This window comes from Tauraco erythrolophus, chromosome 15 (genome assembly GCF_009769465.1).
Source record: "Tauraco erythrolophus isolate bTauEry1 chromosome 15, bTauEry1.pri, whole genome shotgun sequence".
Classification (NCBI taxonomy): domain Eukaryota; kingdom Metazoa; phylum Chordata; class Aves; order Musophagiformes; family Musophagidae; genus Tauraco; species Tauraco erythrolophus.
The window spans coordinates 2,043,161-2,065,468 of record NC_141479.1 but is presented as its reverse complement, the minus strand read 5'-3'; the positions used below and the strand labels follow the sequence as shown (position 1 = coordinate 2,065,468).

Here is a 22,308-nt window from a genome sequence, read left to right as displayed (position 1 = left end):
AGTCAAGGGTGAGAAGTGTTTGTTATGTGGTGGGTGCTGTGTATCAGGCAAGAATATCTCTTTTTAGTTAAAATATTTCTGAGAAAGAGTCTCTGCCAAGTTACTTTAAGTGGTGGAACATCTGGCTGGGTTTTTTGTAAATTTGGTTTTGAGTCCCTTCAGTCTGTTGTCTCTCATGTGGTAGAAGGAGTGAGCAGAGCTGCCTGTAGCCATTGCAGGTGGAGTATTGGGTGAGGTGGACGTAGCCTGAAGGGTCAGTCTTTGACTTTGAAGAGCTGGAGCTGTCATTGGTGCTTGCGGCCTGAAACATTAAAAATGAGACGTTTGAGGTTAATTGGTTGTGCAGAGGTGGATACCAGTGGTGAACTTGAATAGAAGCAACACTGTCATTCTCTTGCAAAGCCTTGTGTTGATACTGGGCTGCAGGCGTGGTCAGATTTGCTCACCAGGGGATGTGCTTCACGCTCTGTTGTCCTTTCGTGCAGGTGCGATAGAAAAGCAGAAGCTGGTGTATATCTTGAACAGAGATGCTGCTGCTCGCCTCACCATTTCCTCCCCGCTGGAAGCCCACAAAGCCAATACCTTGGTCTACCACGTGGTGGGAGTCGATGTGGGGTTTGAAAACCCAATGTTTGCTTGTCTGGAAATGGATTATGAGGTGAGAAGAACTTGATCTCCCTTTGCTTTCTCTGGAGGTTTGTCGTGCCTCTTCTGTTCTTAGTCTGTCTGTGGAGGCTGGGAACGTTGGCTGCTTCTATCTCAGTGGTTCTTAAATTCTTGCTGTTGATCTGCAAAAGTGCATGTTTTCTTCCTCTGAACCTTTTGAACCTTTTTATGTGCATCTTCCAGCAAGTCTTCTTTCGGGCTTTCATTCTCATGTTATTCAAAACTGTTTCCTGATGCATCAACATTGCTCCTTTAATACCCTTCTTGAAAGACACCTTCACGTGTTGTGTTTTAGGAAGCAGACAATGATCCAACGGGAGAAGCAGCAGCCAACACACAACAGACGTTGACGTTTTATGAACTGGACTTGGGTTTGAACCACGTTGTTAGGAAATACAGTGAGCCCTTGGAAGAGCATGGCAACTTCCTTATAACAGGTACTGCCCACCTGGCCACTGAGTAATTTTCCCATGGATCTGCTTGGTTCCTGTTCCCCAGGGAAACAGAATCAATACACTTTACATCTTAGGAGTTGTTTTGATGGTAATCTGAGCCATTAGTGTAAATTAATTGACCTTGGTGTCAGGTAATGAGTGGTGGTTCACCCATGGAAATATGCAACGGTTCATAGAGCTGCATTTTGAAAGTGCTTCTCATCTCTCTTCTTTCAGATGTATTCAGGAGATGCTCTGGATTTTGAAACTGAGATATTAACTGAAATTAGCTGGTAGCATATACAAAAGCGTATGTTTTTAGGTAATGCCTAGGTGCTGTTGTACTCTCTTGCATGGATTCCAGCAGCTAGCATACATTCAGAAAGCAGTAGATGAACCTGTGGCCTAAAAGGCTGCTCACAGGGTTTGGAGGCAGAGCTAGCCTAACACCTTTGACCTGAGAATCCGCTAAACTGCTGCAGATTCCTCTCCAAGCCCGAAGGAAGCTAAGCTAGGAGTGCATCCTTATGTGCTTGCCCTGCTGCAGTATCTTCCGTAGGCAGCTGACAGACACCAGACATTGGGCTGCGTCTGACCGCCACTAGTATTTTGGTGGTATCTTTCGTTACGCTGGGATTTCAACGGAAGTATTTTAAAAAAACATACTCTAAAAATGAAAGATATGTCAGAAAACCATCCGGCAGATTTTTTGACAGCAGACATACATGCCAGTAACCCAGGGGTTGTGTTTAGCTGACAAGTTGCTAATGTGATATTTTTGGCGTGTCGTGGCTTTCTAGATGAGAATAAGCCATGAAGGATGAAACATAAGCAGTTTGTCTGAAGTTGTATCCTTCCTTTTTCTCCATCCCAGTTCCCGGTTCCATCTGCCCTTTCTTACACCGACTCAGGAAGCTGTGCTCAGTGTTTTGTCTTCTGCTTCAATAAGAGCAGACCTATCTATGTAGGGTGATACAGAGCAGTAGAAGCCATGTTGCTTGAAAGAAAACCAAAATAAACATTCTGCAGGCAGACAGATCTGTGGTAAGGGTTTTTTTTTCGTAATTATATTTCTTTTTTGTATTTCAGTTCCTGGTGGTTCTGATGGACCTAGTGGGGTGCTGATCTGTTCTGAAAACTATATTACTTACAAAAACTTTGGTGACCAGCCTGATATCAGATGCCCAATTCCCAGGAGACGGGTGAGAGTTTTCGGATTCCTACCCTTTTTTTTAAGATTATCTTTGTTAGTGCTAAATGAGTGGTTGGTATTTGCCTTTCAAGGTTAAAGTTACAGAGAGGTTTTGAAGTAAGGAAGCCTGAAGTGATGAGCTTGGTTCATGTCTCTTCTCTGAGATTTCTGCTGGAGATACTCCAAAGACTCTGATCAGGCAGCGCTGTTGGTGTAAGATAGGATTACTTGAGGTGATAAGTCGTGGTTGCGATCATATGCACGAGTGAATTCGACAGCTGCTCTGTTTCATCTAAGGCTGCTTCCTCCTCCTTTGGTATTGCGAATCGTTGCGTGCTTTGGCAGTGCTTTGGACACCTGCCAACGTCCAGGTGCTCAAAAAGAGCTGTATGTGAATTGCAGCTGTTTCCTCCGTGTTTGGCTTTGATATGTGAGAGTGTTCCACGGAGGAGGGCAAAAAAGATAGAGAGGATGCTTAGGCACAGTGTCTGAGAAAGGTATTTCCTTCTGGGGCAGAGATGTACCAAGGGTTGGCTACAGGTGTAACAGAGGGGATGTGCTTTGCTTTAAAAACCTCATCACGTACTGTCAGCTCTGAAGACACCTGTGAAATGGAAATACTTCAGTCAGTGACATTGCATCTGGACTTGTGGGTAGTTCCACCAATGACCTCCCCTTTCTTTCTTGACAGAACGACTTGGATGACCCAGAGAGAGGTATGATTTTTGTCTGCTCTGCTACGCATAAGACCAAGTCCATGTTCTTCTTCCTGGCCCAAACAGAGCAGGGAGACATCTTCAAAATTACTCTAGAGACTGATGAAGACATGGTAAGCATCACATGAAAAATAACAAAAGCATTTCATTGAGAAGAGTCCTTATGACTCTCCAAAGTGATAAATATTTAATATTGTGGTTTTAGCTGTGTAATGGCCTGTGTTTTAGATGATTTGTAATACAGTTAACGTGCGGTTGTAACTGGTGTTGACTCATGTAGAGACATAGCTCAGGGTTTGCAAAACCCAGTGAGAAATGAGCTGCAGAGTTACTCGGGCACATTTCAGATGTTCTGTAGGCAGTCCATCCTTCCAAAGGTGTATTGGAAATTGTGGTCAGTGCACCTGCTACAGGGTATTCCAGAAACTAATCCCAGGGAACTTAGTTTCTCTTGATTGCAGTAGGTGCTCTCTATTTCCTCTCTTAATATTTACATGCTGCAATAAATCAAAATCTTTTTGTAGATTGAGGTAGCTGGCTTGGTACACCTGTCCCATGAGCTGAACAATGAAAAGATCTCTGCTGCCATGGAATTGGTCGGGTTTTTTGAGGAAATGTTGAATGTTAGTTCCTCCTTCATCTAAACACGTCGGATTTAGTGCAAGGGATGATCGTGCAGCGTCTTTTAAGTGGCGAAAGATTGCTCTTGGATGTTTCATCATAGTTTGTTTTGACCATATCAAATGTCGAAAATTGCTCAGGACAGTTAATTTCTCACGTGTTGGGGAGTGGCTGGTGTTCAGTGAAGCAAATTTCTTCTGGCTTTTAGACAGCTCGCTGTTTTTGCAGCTCTTTTTTTCCACACTGACTCAGCGTTACCGAAGCCAGAAAGTCTTAGGGTTAAACAGGCAGCTTGTCTTCTGTGTTCAAAATAGTCTGCTGGATTTTGTGATTTATCTGCCCCAAACTACTGATGTGGTTATGCCTGGCCCTCTCTCTTGCTTTCTTTCTTTGGAGAGGATAGCTAGGCAGCCTTTTTTTAATTTTATTTTATTAAATCGCACATGTACAGCTCTAGTACTTTCCTAGCCCAGTCACGTCTGCCTCTGCTTTCAGGTGACAGAAATTCGACTGAAATACTTCGACACTGTTCCTGTCGCTGCCGCCATGTGCGTGCTGAAGACGGGGTTTCTCTTCGTGGCATCTGAATTTGGAAACCAGTGAGTAAACAATTTTATGTCAGAAGCATAAGCAGACTGCTTCTGTTCGGGACTGCAGACTGACCCCTGAACTTACTGAGCATATAAAGACACCGCCTCTGTTTTAATGGGTCAATTAGTGCTTCGTTCACGTGGCTTGAGCAGAACAATTGGTTTAGACTATGACCCAATAGGGGAATTTTCTTGTTGTTTAAATTAGATGGATTAGATATAGTGCGTTGAACAAAGATTACGTGCTGTTGCAGTAGATTTTAGATTGAGCGCTTGCAGTTTGCGTAGGGTCCATCCTGTGTCCAGATGAATTATCTTCTAATTAGTTCCATGAGTTTTCATTGAACTTCAGTGTGTTGTGGCCCACTCAGAGGCAGATAGCGTTTGTTATTCGTAACTGTGGTCCTTTCCTTAATAGATATATACTTGGAGGCTTTCTCACGTCATGTTTGGGATTCTAGAATATTCTAAAAACTTGAGGAGGATTTTGCACACCTCTAAAGCTGGCTCAGCAGTGTGTGAGTGGGGGACTCAGAGGAATGGAGATTAATACTTTTTTTCTGACTACATCTGCAGTCAGCCACCTGAGGGAGCTCCAGCCAGATACTGGAGGGAATCTGAATTCACTTGTATAAACCAGGATCTTGAGGAAGCCAAATTCATTTGAGTTTTATTAAATAATAACCAGGAAGTAAATCAGACTGTCTTTCTGATCTTAATCTTTTTTTCTCTGAAGTTGAACTCAATTGTTGTGGTATTGAGGCTCATAAAACGGAATAGAGAATGAGGTTAAAAATAGTGAGGTGAGAGTATATTCCAATAAAATAGATAACTGTGGAGTTGCAATCTTAGCCATTGGGCCCTGCTTTTGGCCTCAGCTGTCAGTTGGTGCCTCGGCTCTAACACAAGAATATCTGAAGGGCTCAAAGCTAAACAAAGAAAACACTGAAACTCTGGGATACCTTGCCAGTGACAGCTAGAAATGAGAAGGTTTGGAGGGGAGAGGTTGTGGTGGGTTTTTTTGTGGGCCTCTGATTGCCTCTAAGTGTTTTGTCACCAAGAAGACAATCCTTAAGGCTAAATTTTAATAACTATATAATACAGGGAAGGATTTCTCTCCTCCCTGCTGTCTGAATGTCTGGCTAAGCCTTAAGTAGAGAAGGCTACGTGAGCTTTGCACTGAACATGATGTTGCTCTTGCTTTCTGTCTGAAGTTACCTGTACCAGATAGCTCACCTGGGTGACGATGATGAGGAGCCGGAGTTTTCTTCTGCTATGCCTCTTGAGGAAGGAGATACATTCTTTTTTCAGCCTCGACCTCTCAAGAACCTGGTGCTGGTGGATGAGTTGGACAGTTTGTCTCCTATTCTGTGTTGTCAGGTATGTGGCTATCAGCAAGCTCCCGCACCACATAAGTCTTTCTCATTTACAGAGGAATTGATCATAGATGATTTTCTGTCTGGACTCAGGGTGTCAGCCAGCAGTCCTGTGCTGCTCCTCTGTTGTTCATCAGGCCAGCTCTCTGCTCTGCAGCGAGTTTGCTTAAAACCTGACATTATTTGAGGGCAGCAGATAGTACATCCTGTGGCATCTTCACTGTTTTCAGTGTTTGGAAAAAAAAAAACACAACCTAAACATTCTTAAAGCAGTAGTGTGGCATGTATAGCTTAGTTTTATTTTCTCTTCCTGTGGATGTTGTTTGACACTGTTTCTCCATGCAGATAGCTGATTTGGCCAATGAAGACACACCCCAGTTGTATGTGGCTTGTGGTCGGGGGCCCCGGTCGTCTCTGAGGGTTCTAAGACATGGACTTGAGGTAACAATTCCAGTACTAGAAGAACAGCTTGAGAGGTAGGGATAGTTGGAGAAAATCCTTGAAATAAGGGTGTCGAAATGAAGGGATTCTCCTTTTGCCGTAGTCGGGGTGGGAGGGCAACTTTGTCTAGGCTTGCTTCTCAGAAACTGAAGGGTTGTGCTGCTCACTCTTACAGTCTCAAAGGCTTTTTGTTCAGTTGAGTCCAACCACCTGCATTTTGTCTCTTCTAATACTTGAGTGTATTGAGTTGGAACATTCCCAGTGTCTCTGTCAGCTGCTGCTGCTGAACTCTTTGCTGGAGGCAGGCGACCTGGTTTTAAAGCTGGTTGTCCAGAGCTCTAATGTTGCCGTATCATCGCTGAATGTCTTCTACCCTGTAGCACATCTGTCACGGGGAGAGAGCATGAGAGTTGGAAACTATTACCTTTCCTGCCAAGTTGTGGGAAAGCTTAGAAACTGCTGGTGGTTTGATGACTTACTGTAGTTAAGTCTAAACATCTGTTTGTAAAGTGCCTTGTTCCTGTTTACTCTTAGGTATCTGAAATGGCCGTCTCAGAGCTGCCTGGTAACCCCAATGCTGTGTGGACTGTGAGGAGACATGTTGAAGGTATGCAGTATTTTCTTAAAGCACAGGGAGGTGATAACGTTTCTTGGTGTGTTTTGTTTGTTGTTGTTTTGGTTTTGTTTTTTTGTCCAAGGAAGTAGGGAAAGCTGCAGCATAATGATTGTGTGCTGTCTCCAAAAGTTATGCTTAGAATCGGAACCAGTTGTTAGTGCTTAGAAGACACCCTCGGGTCCCCTAGAATTGTCACACTTCCCTTTGACAAAGAAGCACCTGCCCGCAGCTGCGTCCATCACCCAGTGTACTGTGTCGGCTGTTTTGTTTGCAGCCTGAAGCTGCTGAACTTCTCATCCTCTCTCACTTCCATAAGTTCTTGCTCCGACATCAGCAGGCAATGATTATGCTTTTTGTTGGAGCATACTCGCTTTTCTTTATCTGTGCATTGACAACTACAGTAATCAACTCCTAGTGAGAGACTGGGACACAAATTATGGAACAAAGAAGATAAATTGGCAGCAGTGTCTGTATTTTATTACTTCCCTCTATGCCTATCTGCAAAGCAAGCAGTCTGTTTGGGCTAGGACACACTCCCTGTTCAAAACCCCAGCAGTGCATAGGATGATGCTGATTCCAGGAAGGTCAGGGTTTGAAATTGGCAGAATGTACTGGATTGTGGGCTTGGAAGTTTTTTTTTCCTGGTCTGAAATAATGGGTTTGCCTTACTAAAGTACAAGAGGAAGTGTGATCCCTTGTCCTGCATTTCTTTTGAGAGTGAGAACAGAGTTCCTCAGAAACACCTAAAAACCCTGAAATTAGTCTGTTTTGGGTACTGACAGTCTCTGTGATTATTTCCGAGGCAGTGCTTTGTAGAAATCTCGCAAAGACTTCCTGTAGGTTTATACACTGGATATAGAAATGCCATATTGTTGCAGTGGAGACTTTATCCTGCTGTGGTGACATATCTGCTTTTTAAGCAATCACAGAGTGGCGTGTCTTACAGGGAGCCAGTAACCCTGTGGGAATTTCAGACATTGCCGTGGAGTTTACCTTGTCATCTGAGACCTGCCGTCAGTTCCTGTGCTCCTGTTCTGAGACTTGTGTACTGCCTAAGCAGCATGGAAGGAGCTTTTGAGCACAAAGTGCCTTCACGTTCCCCAGAAATAAAAGGGTCAGAAGGAAAATATTTCCACAATTCATTTAAAAAACATGTGCTTTTCTTAAAAGAGGTGTTCTAGTCTTAGAGACAAACCCATGCTCCTGCCTTCTGGACAAGGAGTCGGTAACACTTCCTCCTTCTAAAAGATGGAGGCTTCTGACATCACCATACAGTTTTATAACCTTTTCCCTTGGGATTCCAGAGGATGACTTTGACTTTTCAGGAGATGGAGGACCATTGCTAACCTACATGAAACAGACCAGTATTGCTGCTTCTTTTTTTTCTTCCTTCCAAATTCTCCAGGTTCCAGCATGAAGATCTTGCTGATTTCAGAAAGGCTGGGATCTGTAGCTCTTGTGAACCATGCTACTTTTTGAATAGCTATGTGAAACCAGTCCCCAGGTTACAGCTCTCTGAATTCAGAAATGGTTTTAGTGGGGTTTAATCTGAAAGACCACAGGATCTTTTCAAACGTGTTTCTAATCTTGAAACTGCCCAAGTGCAGGTGTTCTGGGTGTTCAGTCTGCAGTGTTGGGTTGCCTGGCTCTGCCTCGATGCCACAGTGTGCACGTGCTGCAAGGCCTCTGTAAGACACCTACAGGTTTGCAGCCTTCAGAGCAAATACTAACCTTGGCTGGTACGTGGTGATACACACTACCAATACCAAGCCTCTTTTTTTCTTCCACAGGTGGCTGGTGGTGGAGGTGCTGATCACCACAGGTGTGTACCTACTGCTAGGGGCTACTGTACTGTCCCACAGGTTAACCACAGAGAATCCCAAAGCCATGGGGCTACTTTTATGCTTAGCTTTTCAGTAAATGAATTCTAGAAGCTGTTGGAGATTGTCTTTGTAGTTCAGTAGCAGAGGAGTAGAAAGCAACTCCCATTCTGTCTTACAGTCTTCGGGGAGCAAAGTAATTGACTGTGTCTCTGAAGTTCTTGCTAAGATCAGAGGTGGTGCGTTTCAGGGGTGTGTGTTTCAGGGTTTTTTTTCAGATCCCTTCTAGACTGAGAGTTGGCTCCCAGACCTCCAAGAGAAAATGATTGAGTGCACTTGAAGCTCTTATAGGGTGTTGCTGGCATGGGAATGCCTTGTGGTTATGGGATGCGTCTGCCCATCAGACAGAAGCGGATGGGATTTGGACCAAACCCTCCCTTGCAGTTAAATGTCGAGGTCTGGGGAGCGAGATGGCTGTGTGCTTTGCTGGGGAGACAGACGTGAGCTGAGACCTAACAGTCTGCGCTCCCTACCTGGCACTCTTGTGTGAAGAGCAGTGTGCAGTGAGTCACAGCCGCAGAGTCTCCACGCAGTAGTAAACAGAAGCCCAGGAAAATGTGCTGTCATCCCGTCAGTATCGTTTAAGTGAGAATAATCCTGAGTTTTGTCGCTGCTCATCTGTTTGTTCACCAAACTCCTCTGAGCTAGTGGTGACCACGTTTGTATTGGGGTAAATTCCATGCGGAGCATGGGAAAAAAACCTGTGTCAGGCGTGGACTGGTGTGTAGGAATGGAATTCTTGTGGACTATCTCAAACTGAATCCACGACAAATAGCAAAAAGGACAGTAGCATAGGGTTCATGGACTGAAACGTGATGTTTTCGTAACTGGTAGTGACGTGTGCATGAAGCTGCAGAAAACTTGTAATGAAGGCACAGGAGAGCGAGTCCAGCTGTGGTTCTTCAGAGTCATTAAAATGTCTCTATTACTCGCTGAAAGGAGCTAACTGGAGCAATTGGAACGGTTATATGCCTCTCTAAAGTCTTGTGTCTGCATACAAAATAACATCTATCTGTTCAGAACTCTGGGCAGCCTGATGTTGTGCTTGGGATTGTGCAGAGCTAAGTAGGTATCTTTTCATATTAAAATCTATGGATCTCTTCTTTTTCTAACCGAGAATACTTCTCAGTGTGCCCCAGGGATTTAGTCTGCTTAATTTCAACTAGACTGCTATATTTTTCTAAACCAAAATTGTGTTGTTTGAATGTGGATGAATGCATCTTACTCACTGACTTCATTGTGGTAAATCAAACCCTTTATTTCAGAAGCTCCAGCAGAGAGGCATTAAGCAACACTACTGGACTTCAAGCAAAAATGCACTTGTCACTATTAGTGACACAGACTTAAAGGCACGCTCTAATATAACTGTAAGCCAGTGAAAAGAAAGAGCTAAAAAAGCATTAAGAGGTAGGAATGAGTTTTCGTTTAGAGTAGGACTAAGGGAATCTGTTTTGCTTTCAAATGGGAGTTTTGTCCTGCTCCAAATCACATGGTTAAGCCTCCAGCTGGGACATGGCGGTTTATCATGAGAATGACAGCCCCCAGGGAGGAAAGCAGCAGCTCTCAAGAAGTTTGGAAAGCAACGATGGTCCTTGAAATGGAATTTTTAAAACATCCTGTCTACAGGATATTTATGAATTAAATGCTTAGCCTGTGAACTCCTAGAATCCGCCATTTAAAGCGATCGAGGAATTCTTGTAGACTTCTGGTGTTGAAAAATTCGTGCAAGTTTGTAGGAGAAGCTGCTGTTTAGTGTAGAAAATAACCGGTGTGTAATGATGTACATCTTACCGAACTCCTACCATCTGCTGTTAACGTTGGAGGAATTCTCCTGTGAAGCCAAGTGTTTGAATAGTTGGCATTACTAATCTGTTTCTCTGTGCAGGTTCAGTTCTTGTTTTCTCATTTCCCCGAGCGGACCTGCTCCTCTTTGTGGGTTTCGGGAGCATGGTGGAGGTTATAGGCTGTGACCGCTTAATAGAGTGGTAATGGAGTTTATGCCCCAGACTGCTGTTGGAATTGCTTTAATTACACAAAGCTCTTCAGTGTGATCAGAGCTGTGGTCTGTGTACCAGATGTTGCAGAGAAGAATGGTGGGTTTTTTTCACTTGCATATTTTCGACTGTATGTAAGAACTTTTTGTTATAAACGTGACACAGCAGGTTTGGCAACACCTCCCTCTATACAGGGTGGATAAGAAAAGGGATCAGTTCCTGAAGCGTTTATTTCAGTTCAGTTTCTTTAAGCTGCTGCATGGTATTTGCTGGCATCCTGTATTCATCCCAGTGAGAGTTCTCTATTTTGTTTCTCTACTTGGAGAGTCTCTGGCCACTTCTCCATATCTCCCACATTGGCAAATTACAGAGAAACTCTGCTCAAAAGCCAAAACAGCTCTCTGACACCCTCACCTCTGCTAATTGTCTTGTGCTGTGGTGCACAAGTCTGAGCTTTGGGTTGAGTTGCATTAAAACGGGGAGTTTATCCTTTTTAAGAAATAGTGCTTGCATGATAACAGCCGCAGAAATGGAGTTGCTTCACTGAGGCAATCTTATTTCTCCGCTGAGGCTCCTGGCTCCACATCCCAACAGACTTCTGTTTCTGTTGCTTTTGTTGTTCTGTTTTAATGAGACTCTCCTCTCCCCTGCTTTAATGCCTGTCCCTTCCTGCCACTTTCTGAATGAAAATGGACAGCAGTAAACTGGGGCGTTTCTTTTACCCAATCCTCCTACCCTTGTTTCCCACAAAGTTTCGCTATTTCCAAACAAGCTCTTAAGACTAGTTTGATTAGCATAGCTCTTCCACAGCCAAGCTACTGGACTCTCCCAAGCTGTCCCCTTTGGGAGAAGCCAGTGCTGGAGAGAACAGTTGCAATAGTGTCACTTACTGTAGTAGAAGTAAAGGTCAGTGTTTGCTCTATCTTAAAAGTAATTTTTTCTCATTCCAGGAGACTGTTCCAGTGGTGTGTAAGCTAGTTGAGCTTCTGACTGAGGGTACAGCAGGCTAACCCTGAGTTCCTCTGCTGCAGTGCACCCTAGTTGTTCTTTGCAGCCTTTTATTATGTGGATACTAACTAGAGATGTGGTCCTGCAATCTCCCGTTTGCAGCATCCGTGGCGCGGTTTCTGCAGATGGGTTCCATGTGTTTGGGTTATTGGAGTAGAGCGTTTCATTTGACTTCATTGGGTGTTAAATCTGGATTCGCCTCCTCTTCAGCTGTGGGGCAAGTGTCTTAAAGGCTTCTAGACCTTGTGCTGTCTTTGAAAAAAGTAGGTGGGAGTCTTGCTTGCCAGAATCCAGAATATCATGAATTGACTCTGTATCTGGATCCTCATTTGATCCCTGGCTCAGTCTTGCATTGTTTGAAATCTAGCAGTGGCTGGCTTTTGGACTGTGTGTCCTAGAACGAACTTGCACAATCCTGCCAGCAGATGTAATTATCGCAGGAATTCTGCTGAAGAGTAACTGCTAGACATCTGTTGGACGGCTAGTTTTGTTGGGAAGCCTTGCATTTATTTAATCAGCACCCTTTTTCCCTGTCTCTCTTGACCAGATGAATTCGATGCCTATATCATTGTGTCCTTCGTAAATGCCACACTGGTGCTGTCTATCGGAGAGACTGTAGAGGAAGTGACTGACTCTGGATTCCTGGGTACTACACCCACCTTGTCCTGCTCTCTTCTTGGTGATGATGCTTTGGTACAGGTAATGGAAAGCTGCTTCTGACAAGTCTGCTTATATCTGCCACGACTGTGATTTCTACACTAGTGCAACATATGTCATGTCTGAAGGTGTGGATTGGCAGAGAATGACACTTACTCAGCCTTCCCCTTTTTATATCCTGCTAAGTGAAACCGGACCAGCTGAAGATGGTCCTGATCTCCTTCATTGCACGTTCAGTAGTTCCTTGCTGTAGTACAAAGATGTGGTGCTTCCAGCTGGCAAGTGGCTTTGTGCTAGTTCAGCTTGTTGGATCACAGTGGATCACTGCTGCCAGGAGCGGTGCTTGGTGCTTGCCTTTGGCTTTTTCTGTGTCAGAATCGCCATTGAGATGGGAGCTGTGATGAGATGGTAAATATGGAATTAATGGGACCTTTTTCTTCCCTTCAGGTTTATCCAGATGGGATCCGGCACATCCGAGCAGATAAGAGGGTAAATGAATGGAAGACACCAGGGAAGAAAACCATTGTCAAGTGTGCTGTGAACCAGAGACAAGTAGTGATAGCGCTGACTGGAGGAGAACTGGTTTACTTTGAGATGGACCCGGTATGTGTGTTAATGTTGTGAAGAGCAAGGCAGAGTATGGGGCATGCCAGAGATCAATCCTTGGTCAGACCTGCAGAAAGGGATTCTGTAGTGAAGCATCCTTCCAGAATGGATAGATGAAAGCCCTGCATACCTGAACTGTGTCTGCCCGAGATGATTTAGTGGGCGATTAAAGTCTCTGGAGTTCATAACTGAGGCTGGAAATTGTCTACTTATCTTATTGCTATTCTGGTTCTTCCAATGGTAGCTGAAATAAAGCTATAAAGAAATTGTTTAAAAAATTCCAAAGCGCTATCTTAAAAAAAAAAAAAGTGGGGGAAGATGAGGAGACACATTTTGGTGCTGGTTTGCCCCATTAATAAGGCTAGTTAATAAGTCTCTTGTGTTTTTTCTTTCTCAGTCAGGACAGCTGAATGAGTACACGGAGAGAAAGGAGATGTCGGCTGATGTTGTTTGCATGAGCCTGGCCAATGTTCCTCCCGGGGAGCAGCGCTCTCGGTTCCTTGCTGTTGGGCTGGTCGACAACACAGTCAGAATTATTTCCCTTGACCCTTCGGTGAGTAGCTGTGCTGTTTCTGCCTCTTCCAGTGGCTTGAAACGTTCAGAAGGGTACTCCAGATGCGGACTGTGTCTGTGTAAGCTGTCTTTCTATGTTCAGGTGGATGACCAGGAATGAAGAGCTTGCATGGCTTTTCTCTGCTGGTTGGGAGGAAGCATGATCCTTGATCCTAACCTGTAACAGATCCCCTTGTTTGATCTAGTCTCAGCTGTGCCTTGAGGTTCAGCTGATGAGATATTAAAGTGTTTTCTTCTTTTTTTTGTTTTGAGGTTTTTTTTTTTTTTCCCCTGTCTCACTGTTTATGACTGTAGTAAAAGCAGACTCATTCTGCAAGCAGGTCAGTAGCAAACCAGCATTATCATTCCTCTACCTGCAGCAGATGAGTCTTCAAAGGATGACTGAAGTAGCAAACTTTGCTCAGGTCTCTCCATGCTAAATAGCTGCAAACTGTGCTAGAGCAGTTTGGAAGGATCCTGTTTATCTTCTCCAAATCCCAGGACTGCAACCACTCCTGCTTGCCAAAATCCACAGAGCTCAGCATCTGTTGTGACTTTTTTTCTGTGCTGAATACTTCTTTATGGAGACTGAAAAGGGCATCTTTAAGGTCCTTAGATGGAGCTTGAATCCCCTCTTGCCATGCTAAGCCTTGCTGACAGGTGTGGTACCTCTTTTCTGTCTCCCACAGGATTGCTTACAGCCACTGAGTATGCAGGCCCTTCCTGCCCAGCCCGAGTCGCTGTGTATCGTGGAGATGGGAGGCACAGAGAAGCAGGATGAGCTGGGGGAGAGGGGCTCCATTGGATTTCTGTACCTGAACATTGGGCTGCAGGTGAGAGGTGCCTGCCTGGTTCTCACAGGCGTGTCCTGATGGGCTTTAGCTTGAAAAGAGGGATTGTTGTAATAGCCTGGTCATCGTGCAGCGCAACACAAAGCCTGACTGTTCCCTGCTTGTTACAACACGCTTAACAACTGTGACTGGGGAATTCACCGTGTGGATTTGTAGAGGTGCAAGTTTCCCCATGTGTTCCTAGACTTCAGACTAGTCAAAAGACAGCATACCATCCCGGACTTCCTGTAGGACAAATTGTGCCTTTTCCCCTTCCAGAAAGAGGGCATGTTCTAAGAAAAAAAACCCCAAACTTTCTGGGTGAAATGTTGGGCAATTCTTTAAAAACTACTTGTAGGGCAGAGTATCGAAGAAGTAACTGCCCACAACCACAGGCTCTGCCCTAATAACTCTGCTGTCACGCAGCTTTTTGTTGCATCCAGTACTGATTCTGAGATCTTTGACCAAAAAATGTTGTTTTGACAATTCAGCATGTGGTAAAAATAATCAGAGCAGTCTAGATTCTTTCACATGCCTTGAGTTTCATGTCAGAATGCAAATTCTTTTTAAGCAGTGTGAGTTCTTGAGTAAATGCTTTGTACCAAGAGGGATTAGGATCTGGAATCAGTCCTCAGGTTTTTCATGGCTTATGTGATGCACCAAACTTCTTGATCTGTTTTTTGTCTTTTTTTTGTCTATTTTGAGAGAGGGTGGGTTAGTTTGCTTTACAGTAATTTCCTCCTGCCCTGCAGGAGCTATGCCTGTTAAGAGCCAGTTTAGATACAGTGTGATTGTAGAGGGAGTTGTACTGGAAGCTGGGAAAACAAACACCTAATTCTTCCGAAATTGCCTCTCTGTTTTGAATAATGGCTGTAGCTAGTTATTTCTTGTTTGTAATCTTGCTCTAACTTTTTGGTTTGCTGATGTCAAGAACGGTGTGCTGCTGCGAACTGTCCTGGATCCTGTTACGGGCGATCTTTCCGATACCAGGACCAGATACCTCGGCTCACGGCCTGTGAAACTCTTCCGAGTCCGAATGCAAGGCCAAGAGGCGGTAAGTGAGGCGAGCTCTCAGAGTGTGGGTCCAGTCTCCAGGCGCAGCATCCTGATTTTCCTTATCGGTGGGCAGGATGGGGAAGCATCCTTGCAGCACAGCAGGACCCTCTGGGTAAGGGTGGGAAGTAGAACGACTTCCTCATGGAGGTGCCTGGCTCGCAGCTTGCTCTTTCACAAACAGCCTTGTTCTTGTTGGTATTCCCCATACTTCTTAGGAAGTAAGGTGTAGTGCTGCCCTGCCTTCTTTGAATTTGGACTCATCTGACCCATAGGCTGTGTTTGCAGCGTGTCTGGAAAGCTCTGAGCAGATTCTTGATCTTAGAGGCACTGAAGAACTTTGTCTTGCCTGCCTTAATGCACAGGGACAGAAAGAGCCCCGTGCAGACATCTTACCCCTTGACTGCGAGATGCTGTTGATGGTTGTCTCCTGTGCGTGTTGGGAACGGCTCAGCCAGGGGCTGGACAGCTGCCATGCATGGTTCAAGGGAAATATTTGCAGGATTTGGCATAGAGGGAAGAACGTCTTTCATCAGAAGTGCCATTTCCAGCCCTACTGATGGGGCACTGGGGAGATCAGCCACCTCCTGCTTGACTCATTTTTGGATGACACTTTCAGAGTTGAGAAATATTGCTGGTGAGCGTAGGGGGCTGGATCTGGGAATCTGAGCTCTGCTGTAATGTTATGGCATGCTGGGTGAACCTCTGCAGCTTGCTCCTGCCAGTCTGCCAGCTGTAGCTTGGAGATGAGGTGCTTTGCAGCTCTCGCAGAGAGCGCTTACAGAATAGCTGGGTGCTTTCTACTTTGAGACCAGTCTTGGTTCCTCGTCTCACAATATGGGGAGAAAAAAGCATGCTGCTTATGGCCGGTCAGTAGTGGGCTTGGAGTAGCCTGTGAGTGTTTTCAGTAATTCCAGCTTTTGTTGCTCAGGCAGAAAGTGAGGTTGCACTGAAATTGATTTAGCCAAATGTATAAAGCTGAAGAGTTTAGAAGTCCATCTGCTTCTTTTGTTTGCCTTAACTTGATTGAAAATAGGCTACTGATTATTTTAAGTAAATTTCACTTCGAGCGCTGCAGTGTTTGGATTGTGACAAAGCAGTAAAAGACCTGTTCCCATCAGAACAGGCAATTGTTTAAAAGAAAAAAAAGATATGAAGGTGTTTGTTCATCTTGACTTTTACAGCTACGTTTTTGTTGCACCTCGGTTTGAGTATTCGCTGTCTTGATAGTGCTTTAAAGTTCCTCTTTGCGCTGTATGCAATTTTCAGGTACAGCTTGCTTTCAACAGCCAGTTTTATCTCTGGAGGTGTGCTCCGAGGTGGGTGGAGTCCACCTGCAAGTATTCCGTTGTTCTAGCGGGCAAGAGTCCAGCACTGTACATCTCCTCTTACTGCAAGCAGTGCACTCACCTTCATCCCCACACCTAATAAATTTGTTGTCTCTTTTTCCCAGGTGCTGGCCATGTCAAGCCGTTCCTGGCTCAGTTATTCCTATCAGTCACGCTTCCACCTGACTCCCCTGTCTTATGAGACGCTGGAGTTTGCGTCTGGTTTTGCTTCTGAGCAGTGCCCAGAGGGCATTGTAGCCATCTCCACAAACACATTGAGGTAAGAACTGGTGTGGGAAAAGAAATACTTCTGGGCCAGGATGGGTGGTTGAACTCTCATTAGACTTTCAAAAGGAAAGAGGTAAAGTGACTTACCTTAAGAATTAAGGAGTTTTTTTGAGGTTATTTGATTATGGATAATGATTCAATAGAAACACTTGGATGGATTTCAGAAAACAAGTGGAATACAAGGATAGTTATGTTGTCAAAAAGAAATAAGGTGTGCTTCTCTGATTTGTATTTTCCAATTTTTTAAAATAAGAAATGTGATTCAAGTTATCCTTAAATCCCCTGATCCTTAGAGAGGAGGGAAGCTTTTAGTAAATGTGAACCTGTTCTGTGTTAGGATCTTGGGGTTTGGGATCTGAATTGACTACTTGGCAGAAAATAAGCCACGTGATTTTGGGAAATCGGAGGCATGACAGGGGTGTATTTGTTGCCTTTTTAAAGTTCAGCTTAGATATTAAAAAGATAAATGAAAATAAGAGGGGAACACAAATTCGGGAGCTCTGCTTTATGCACTTGAACAGGCACTTTTTTCATACCCGTCCTCATTGAAATATTACAGCATTCACTGCGTTTAAAAGAGTCATTCTTTCTGGAGAGACTTGTGGTTTTTAGTCACCAAATGCCAGAAGAACTGGCATTTCAGCTGGCAAGTCACAGGAAGAAAGACTTGGCATTGCATTTTTCATACTCTTTTAACTAAAGTGCTTCTGAGGAGCATTTGATTACGTGTCAAAGACTGTGTCACGTTTAGATTCAGATGTTGTGTTCTCCTCTTCCGTGTGCTCTTTGTTCCTCTTGAGATAGACTTGCTTTGGCACCGCAGAAGCCTGTCCAAAACGGACAGGCACTCGGAACACACCCTGGGACAGTGAGAGCCCTACGGAGCACGCTTGTCCCACAGCGTGGCCTCCTACTTAGGATGCTGGTTTTGCCCTACTCTGGAGCTGTTTGCTAGTTGCTGTCTGGCCCGAGAAAGGAGATGCTGCTTCTCTCTGGCGCTAGCCAGTTTCTCAGACCTAAAGCTCAACTCCAGTATTTTCTCTTGGACAGTTGCTTTCGGACCTTGTTTAACATGTCCCGTCTTTGTCCCCCAGGATTTTGGCACTGGAGAAGCTAGGGGCAGTCTTCAACCAGGTTGCCTTCCCGTTGCAGTATACACCTCGAAAATTTGTCATTCACCCAGAGAGCAACAACCTGATCATCATTGAGACAGACCACAATGCTTACACTGAAGCCACCAAGGCACAGAGGAAGCAGCAAATGGCTGAGGTAATTGGGGTGGGGGGACAGTTACACACATCCATTCCCTGGAGGGGGACTTCTGTAGCTGGAAATCCTCCCTGCTCACTAGTTCCCAGCTGCTGGTGCCTGCAAATTTTTGTGTTCCGTGTGAAAGCAGAGGCCGAAGGGAGCAAAGATCTGCGTCAAAGCACGGATTTGAGCAGAACACACTACTTCCCAATGCTCCTTTGCATGTTATTACGGCAGGCTTTAAAAAACATGTACTGGGGGACAGTCCTGCTTGTGTAACACCGTTCTGTGGGTGTTCTGTAACTGAGGATGTTTAGATTTCAGTGGGTTATTTTCTTCTCGATGTTGTTTCCAGAGTTGTTTGTTTGGAGAAATAGCTTCCCAGACAGCTGCCCCTTGGGCAGGTCAGAGCTGACACTGCCGTGTGCTGAGCTGCAGAGGCTCCCTTGGGAATAAGCTCAGGGCGAGTGGAAGCTTTAGGATTCGGTATCTTTCATTTCTTCACAGGCAGTACCTTGCCTTGTGACTTAAAGGGAAGTGGGGGGCTACATCCTGCACAGAGCATCAGCATGTCCGGAAAGATCCACTGAGCTGTTGTTTTCTCTTGTCCTTTAATGTGCTGTAGGAAATGGTGGAGGCTGCAGGTGAAGATGAGAGGGAGTTGGCTGCAGAGATGGCTGCAGCCTTTCTGAATGAGAATCTTCCCGAGTCCATCTTCGGTGCTCCCAAGGCAGGGAATGGACAGTGGGCCTCTGTTATCAGAGTGATGAACCCCATCCAGGGAAATACGTTAGATCTGGTCCAGCTAGAGCAGAACGAAGCTGCTTTCAGGTAAGAAGCAGTGCCAGATGCAGCAAGTCTCTGCTTGTTATGAGTCTTAATGTGTTTTTTTTCCTTTTACTCAGCTGTTACTGAATTGAAATCCAGATGCAGCATGTTATCAGGAGACTGACTTGAAATTCCAGAAGCGATTGCCACATGCTTAAAGCTTTTGTCTTGCCTTTCCTTCCCTTCCCACCCTGATCTGTCTGCATGTGACACTAAGAGCTGGCATCCAGATGCGTTTGCTGGACCCCAGTGCTCAAAGAACAACACAGGGATGTAAACGACGGATAAGAGAGCCGGGAACAAGAGCATGTGCTGTCATCTCTCACTTCCCCTTCTCATCCAGATAAACTGAGCATAGATTAAATGGAAGTGTTAGAGGAGCTGGAGGGGAAGACCAACACAATAACCACGAACAATAGCAAGTGCCTCAGTAGGTGGAGTTAGGTCGTGCTAGTCTTAAAGGCTGACTTTGTCCTGTTTTGTCCAGGATTCCCAACCTGGCTGAACCAGGACAGGAAATAACACTGGAAGATGAGGAAAGCTATCTGTACATGTCCAAATTGAAACAGCCTTTGAAAAACAGCTTCCAGTGGGGCTTCGCATAGTGCCAGGCAGTGTCCAGCTTGTGAAAGCATAAAACTGATGCTTTGGGAATATGTGATAGCTAGAGCACACCTTTTTTTTTTTTTTGATGGGAAATGTAGGGGAGTGGAGAAATCTGCATTAAACATTGCTGCAGGGAGGAAGAATGACCTCTGAAAATGAAATGTCAGTGCTGGAAGGTTGGGCTCCCGGATCTGTGCCTGACTAGGTGCAAGTTGTGCTGTCAGGGGATCCAGTCCGTGTGCGCAGTGTTTGTTTGTGCCGTGATCACACTGATCTGACGTGTCTTGTCATCCCCAGCGTGGCCGTGTGCCGGTTCTCCAACACTGGTGATGAGTGGTACGTGCTCGTGGGAGTCGCCAAGGACCTGATTCTGAACCCACGCTCGGTTGCCGGGGGATTTGTCTACACATACAAGCTGGTGAATAGTGGTGAGAAGCTGGAGTTTCTACACAAGGTGAGGGGGATGACTGGGTCCTTCACAGGCAGAATGTTGGAGTAGCTGTTACTTCCCCCTGAATGCTGTCGTGGTATTGCAGAATTCAATGAATCCTGGGCAAGATCATCATGCCGATGTTACATGCTGGAAGCAGCTTCAGAGAAAATAAGCTTTCTCCTCCACAATCATTTGGGACATCTTTTGCAGAGCTGAGAATCTCTCGAGAGATCCGTGTCCCAGTCCTTTGACTTAGCTGTAGTCTTACCCATCTAATTGGTGAATGGAAAACGAGTGGTGTGTTTTGTGGTCTCATTAGGGAGGAGAAACAGCTCTGTTTATTTTTTGGAATATGAGCTCAGAGAGCTGCTCTGAGCACTTGTTTACAAAGTGAATTCATACTTGGGTCACTTGGGCCCTGGTGCTCAGGCTCTTGGTCCTTGGCTGGCTGCATGAAGCTGGTGTGAGCTGTCATCTTTCCTCTGATGCTGTTTTGGTTGTGTGTAGAAATGATTAACTGCCTAGTGACCAGCTTGCTCGACAGGTCTCTGGGGCTTTAGTGAGGATTTCAGCAGAACTCTCTTAAAACAAAATTCTGTTCTCCTTCCAACATGGCTGAGATCTGAGCAGATGAACCTGTGGAAAGGAATGTTGTGGCTCATTCACTTCCTACGATCCCGATGCAATGAGGGGGTTCTGTCCTGGACCAGGGTCTTTTCTGGTGCCACTGAACACTGACTTGGATGTTAACATGTCGAGCTGATGATGTGAAATAACTTCTTTTAGCCAGTGCAACCAAGCTAGGAATGCTGTAACTGGAAGCTCTACATGTTCCCATTCTCTACTTGGCTGATCCTTCTGGATTGATTAGTGATGGGGGATTTTTCAGCCCTGAGTTACTGGAATTGTGGGCACAGTGTAACGACTCCGATTTAACGATTTCTTCAGTGGCAGCTTATGAGCATCTGTGGCAGATGGCTAAATTAGATTCATGCCTTTGTTTTAAAAACAGACAATCTGGATGGATTTAGACGAAGTATAAAGTCTTTCTGTTGGGTATAAATAAAAGCTAAGAACTGAGGCAACAAGATCCTTGTCTTTTGCTGCCTGCCCAGTGCGGGGTTCCAGCAGCAGTCCTACGCTCCCATTAAGGTGCGCTGCCAGCAGTGTCTTGGCTGCGTAGTACCCAGAGCTCTGTTAGCACCACGTGTGGTATGTGCTGGTGTCAGAAGGCCTACAGAGGGCTGACCTTTTGCCCCTCCTCTAGAAAAAGAGAGCTTTTACGTTGAAAGCCTTGGCACAGGCCAACGGACTTCAACCAAACCATTAACTGAATCCATCCTGAAGCTTGGTGTAAGGTTAGCTCTGCTAACAAGGGTCTCACGGTCGTCTTCTTCCCTCTCCAGACCCCTGTGGAGGAGGTTCCTGCAGCCATCGCTCCGTTCCAAGGTAGAGTCTTAATTGGAGTCGGAAAGCTCTTGCGTGTGTATGACCTGGGCAAGAAGAAGCTGCTTCGCAAGTGTGAGAATAAGGTACTGGCTTTTGTTCTTGACCAGAGTTGTTAATTTGGAGTGAGCAATGCTTTGCAGCAGGGGTGAAGCAAGGGTTTAGCTGCTACTCTGGCCCAGGCGTGTCTGTGTGTTTGGACCTCAGAGCTGCGTGTGCCTTGCTGGTGCGTACTGGGTGCATGCATCCAGAGCACTGTGACAGCTCTGGCTGGACTGGGCTGTCATGCTGCCCCTCTGCACCCCCGGCACACATCTCTTTCTCATCCTCATTCAGACAGTAGTGCTGCAGATCCCTTTTTGTACCAACTCGATGCAGACTGTTAAAGTGGGCACGGGCAGGTGTTTCACAAGCCTGTACAGACCATTCCTCTGGCTGTCAGCCACAAACCTGAGAGGTCTTACCCAGATGTGAAATGACAACTGCTGGAAATGTTTCCTTAGGTCGGGTAGTCAGCAGACTGGGGACAGAAGTTGGAGGGTGCACACGAGCACCTCTTCAAATCCCCAGAATCTTGACAAGGGGATTTTCTCCTTGAAGCAGGTGGTTATTCTTGCTGAGGATCTCTGGTACTTTAGGAAAAGGAATTGCAGAGCGTGGTTTTTTAACTCTTCGTTGCCTGCTCCTCCCTCTCTCGTGCAAGCTGCAGAACCTGTGCCAGTTGCTCTTTACTGCACAAATGAACTTCAGCAAGCTCACAGGCAGACTGGGAACTTGTAGGGGAACACTTTTTTTGTGTGTCGAGTGGTTTTGTGTCACCTTTTTTTTCCTAAAATATGACTCACGTGAAAAATTGAAGCTTTCCTTCTTGGGTCTTTCATGACCACAGTAGTGAG

At 45.3% G+C, this 22,308-nt stretch overlaps 1 protein-coding gene and 1 non-coding gene across 3 annotated transcripts in view; both read left to right on the top strand.

Moving 5' to 3' along the window:
* SF3B3 (splicing factor 3b subunit 3) overlaps window positions 1-22,308 on the top strand; it is a 30,113-nt gene that overhangs the window by 3,088 nt on the left and 4,717 nt on the right. For both annotated transcript variants that reach the window (XM_086620806.1, XM_086620808.1), the window contains exons 4-21: window positions 486-658; window positions 962-1,103; window positions 2,190-2,302; window positions 2,984-3,121; window positions 4,125-4,228; window positions 5,434-5,599; window positions 5,941-6,036; window positions 6,571-6,643; window positions 12,082-12,233; window positions 12,639-12,794; window positions 13,195-13,350; window positions 14,039-14,182; window positions 15,111-15,233; window positions 16,686-16,840; window positions 17,943-18,117; window positions 18,725-18,930; window positions 19,831-19,987; window positions 21,373-21,498. In XM_086620806.1, the coding sequence (XP_086476932.1) occupies window positions 486-658; window positions 962-1,103; window positions 2,190-2,302; window positions 2,984-3,121; window positions 4,125-4,228; window positions 5,434-5,599; window positions 5,941-6,036; window positions 6,571-6,643; window positions 12,082-12,233; window positions 12,639-12,794; window positions 13,195-13,350; window positions 14,039-14,182; window positions 15,111-15,233; window positions 16,686-16,840; window positions 17,943-18,117; window positions 18,725-18,930; window positions 19,831-19,987; window positions 21,373-21,498 (2,555 nt within the window). The remainder of the gene's footprint in view (window positions 1-485; window positions 659-961; window positions 1,104-2,189; window positions 2,303-2,983; window positions 3,122-4,124; window positions 4,229-5,433; window positions 5,600-5,940; window positions 6,037-6,570; window positions 6,644-12,081; window positions 12,234-12,638; window positions 12,795-13,194; window positions 13,351-14,038; window positions 14,183-15,110; window positions 15,234-16,685; window positions 16,841-17,942; window positions 18,118-18,724; window positions 18,931-19,830; window positions 19,988-21,372; window positions 21,499-22,308) is intronic.
* On the top strand, window positions 2,416-2,495 carry LOC147527739 (small nucleolar RNA SNORD111). The gene has a single exon (XR_015222580.1). It is a non-coding gene; the product is annotated as a small nucleolar RNA SNORD111 (small nucleolar RNA).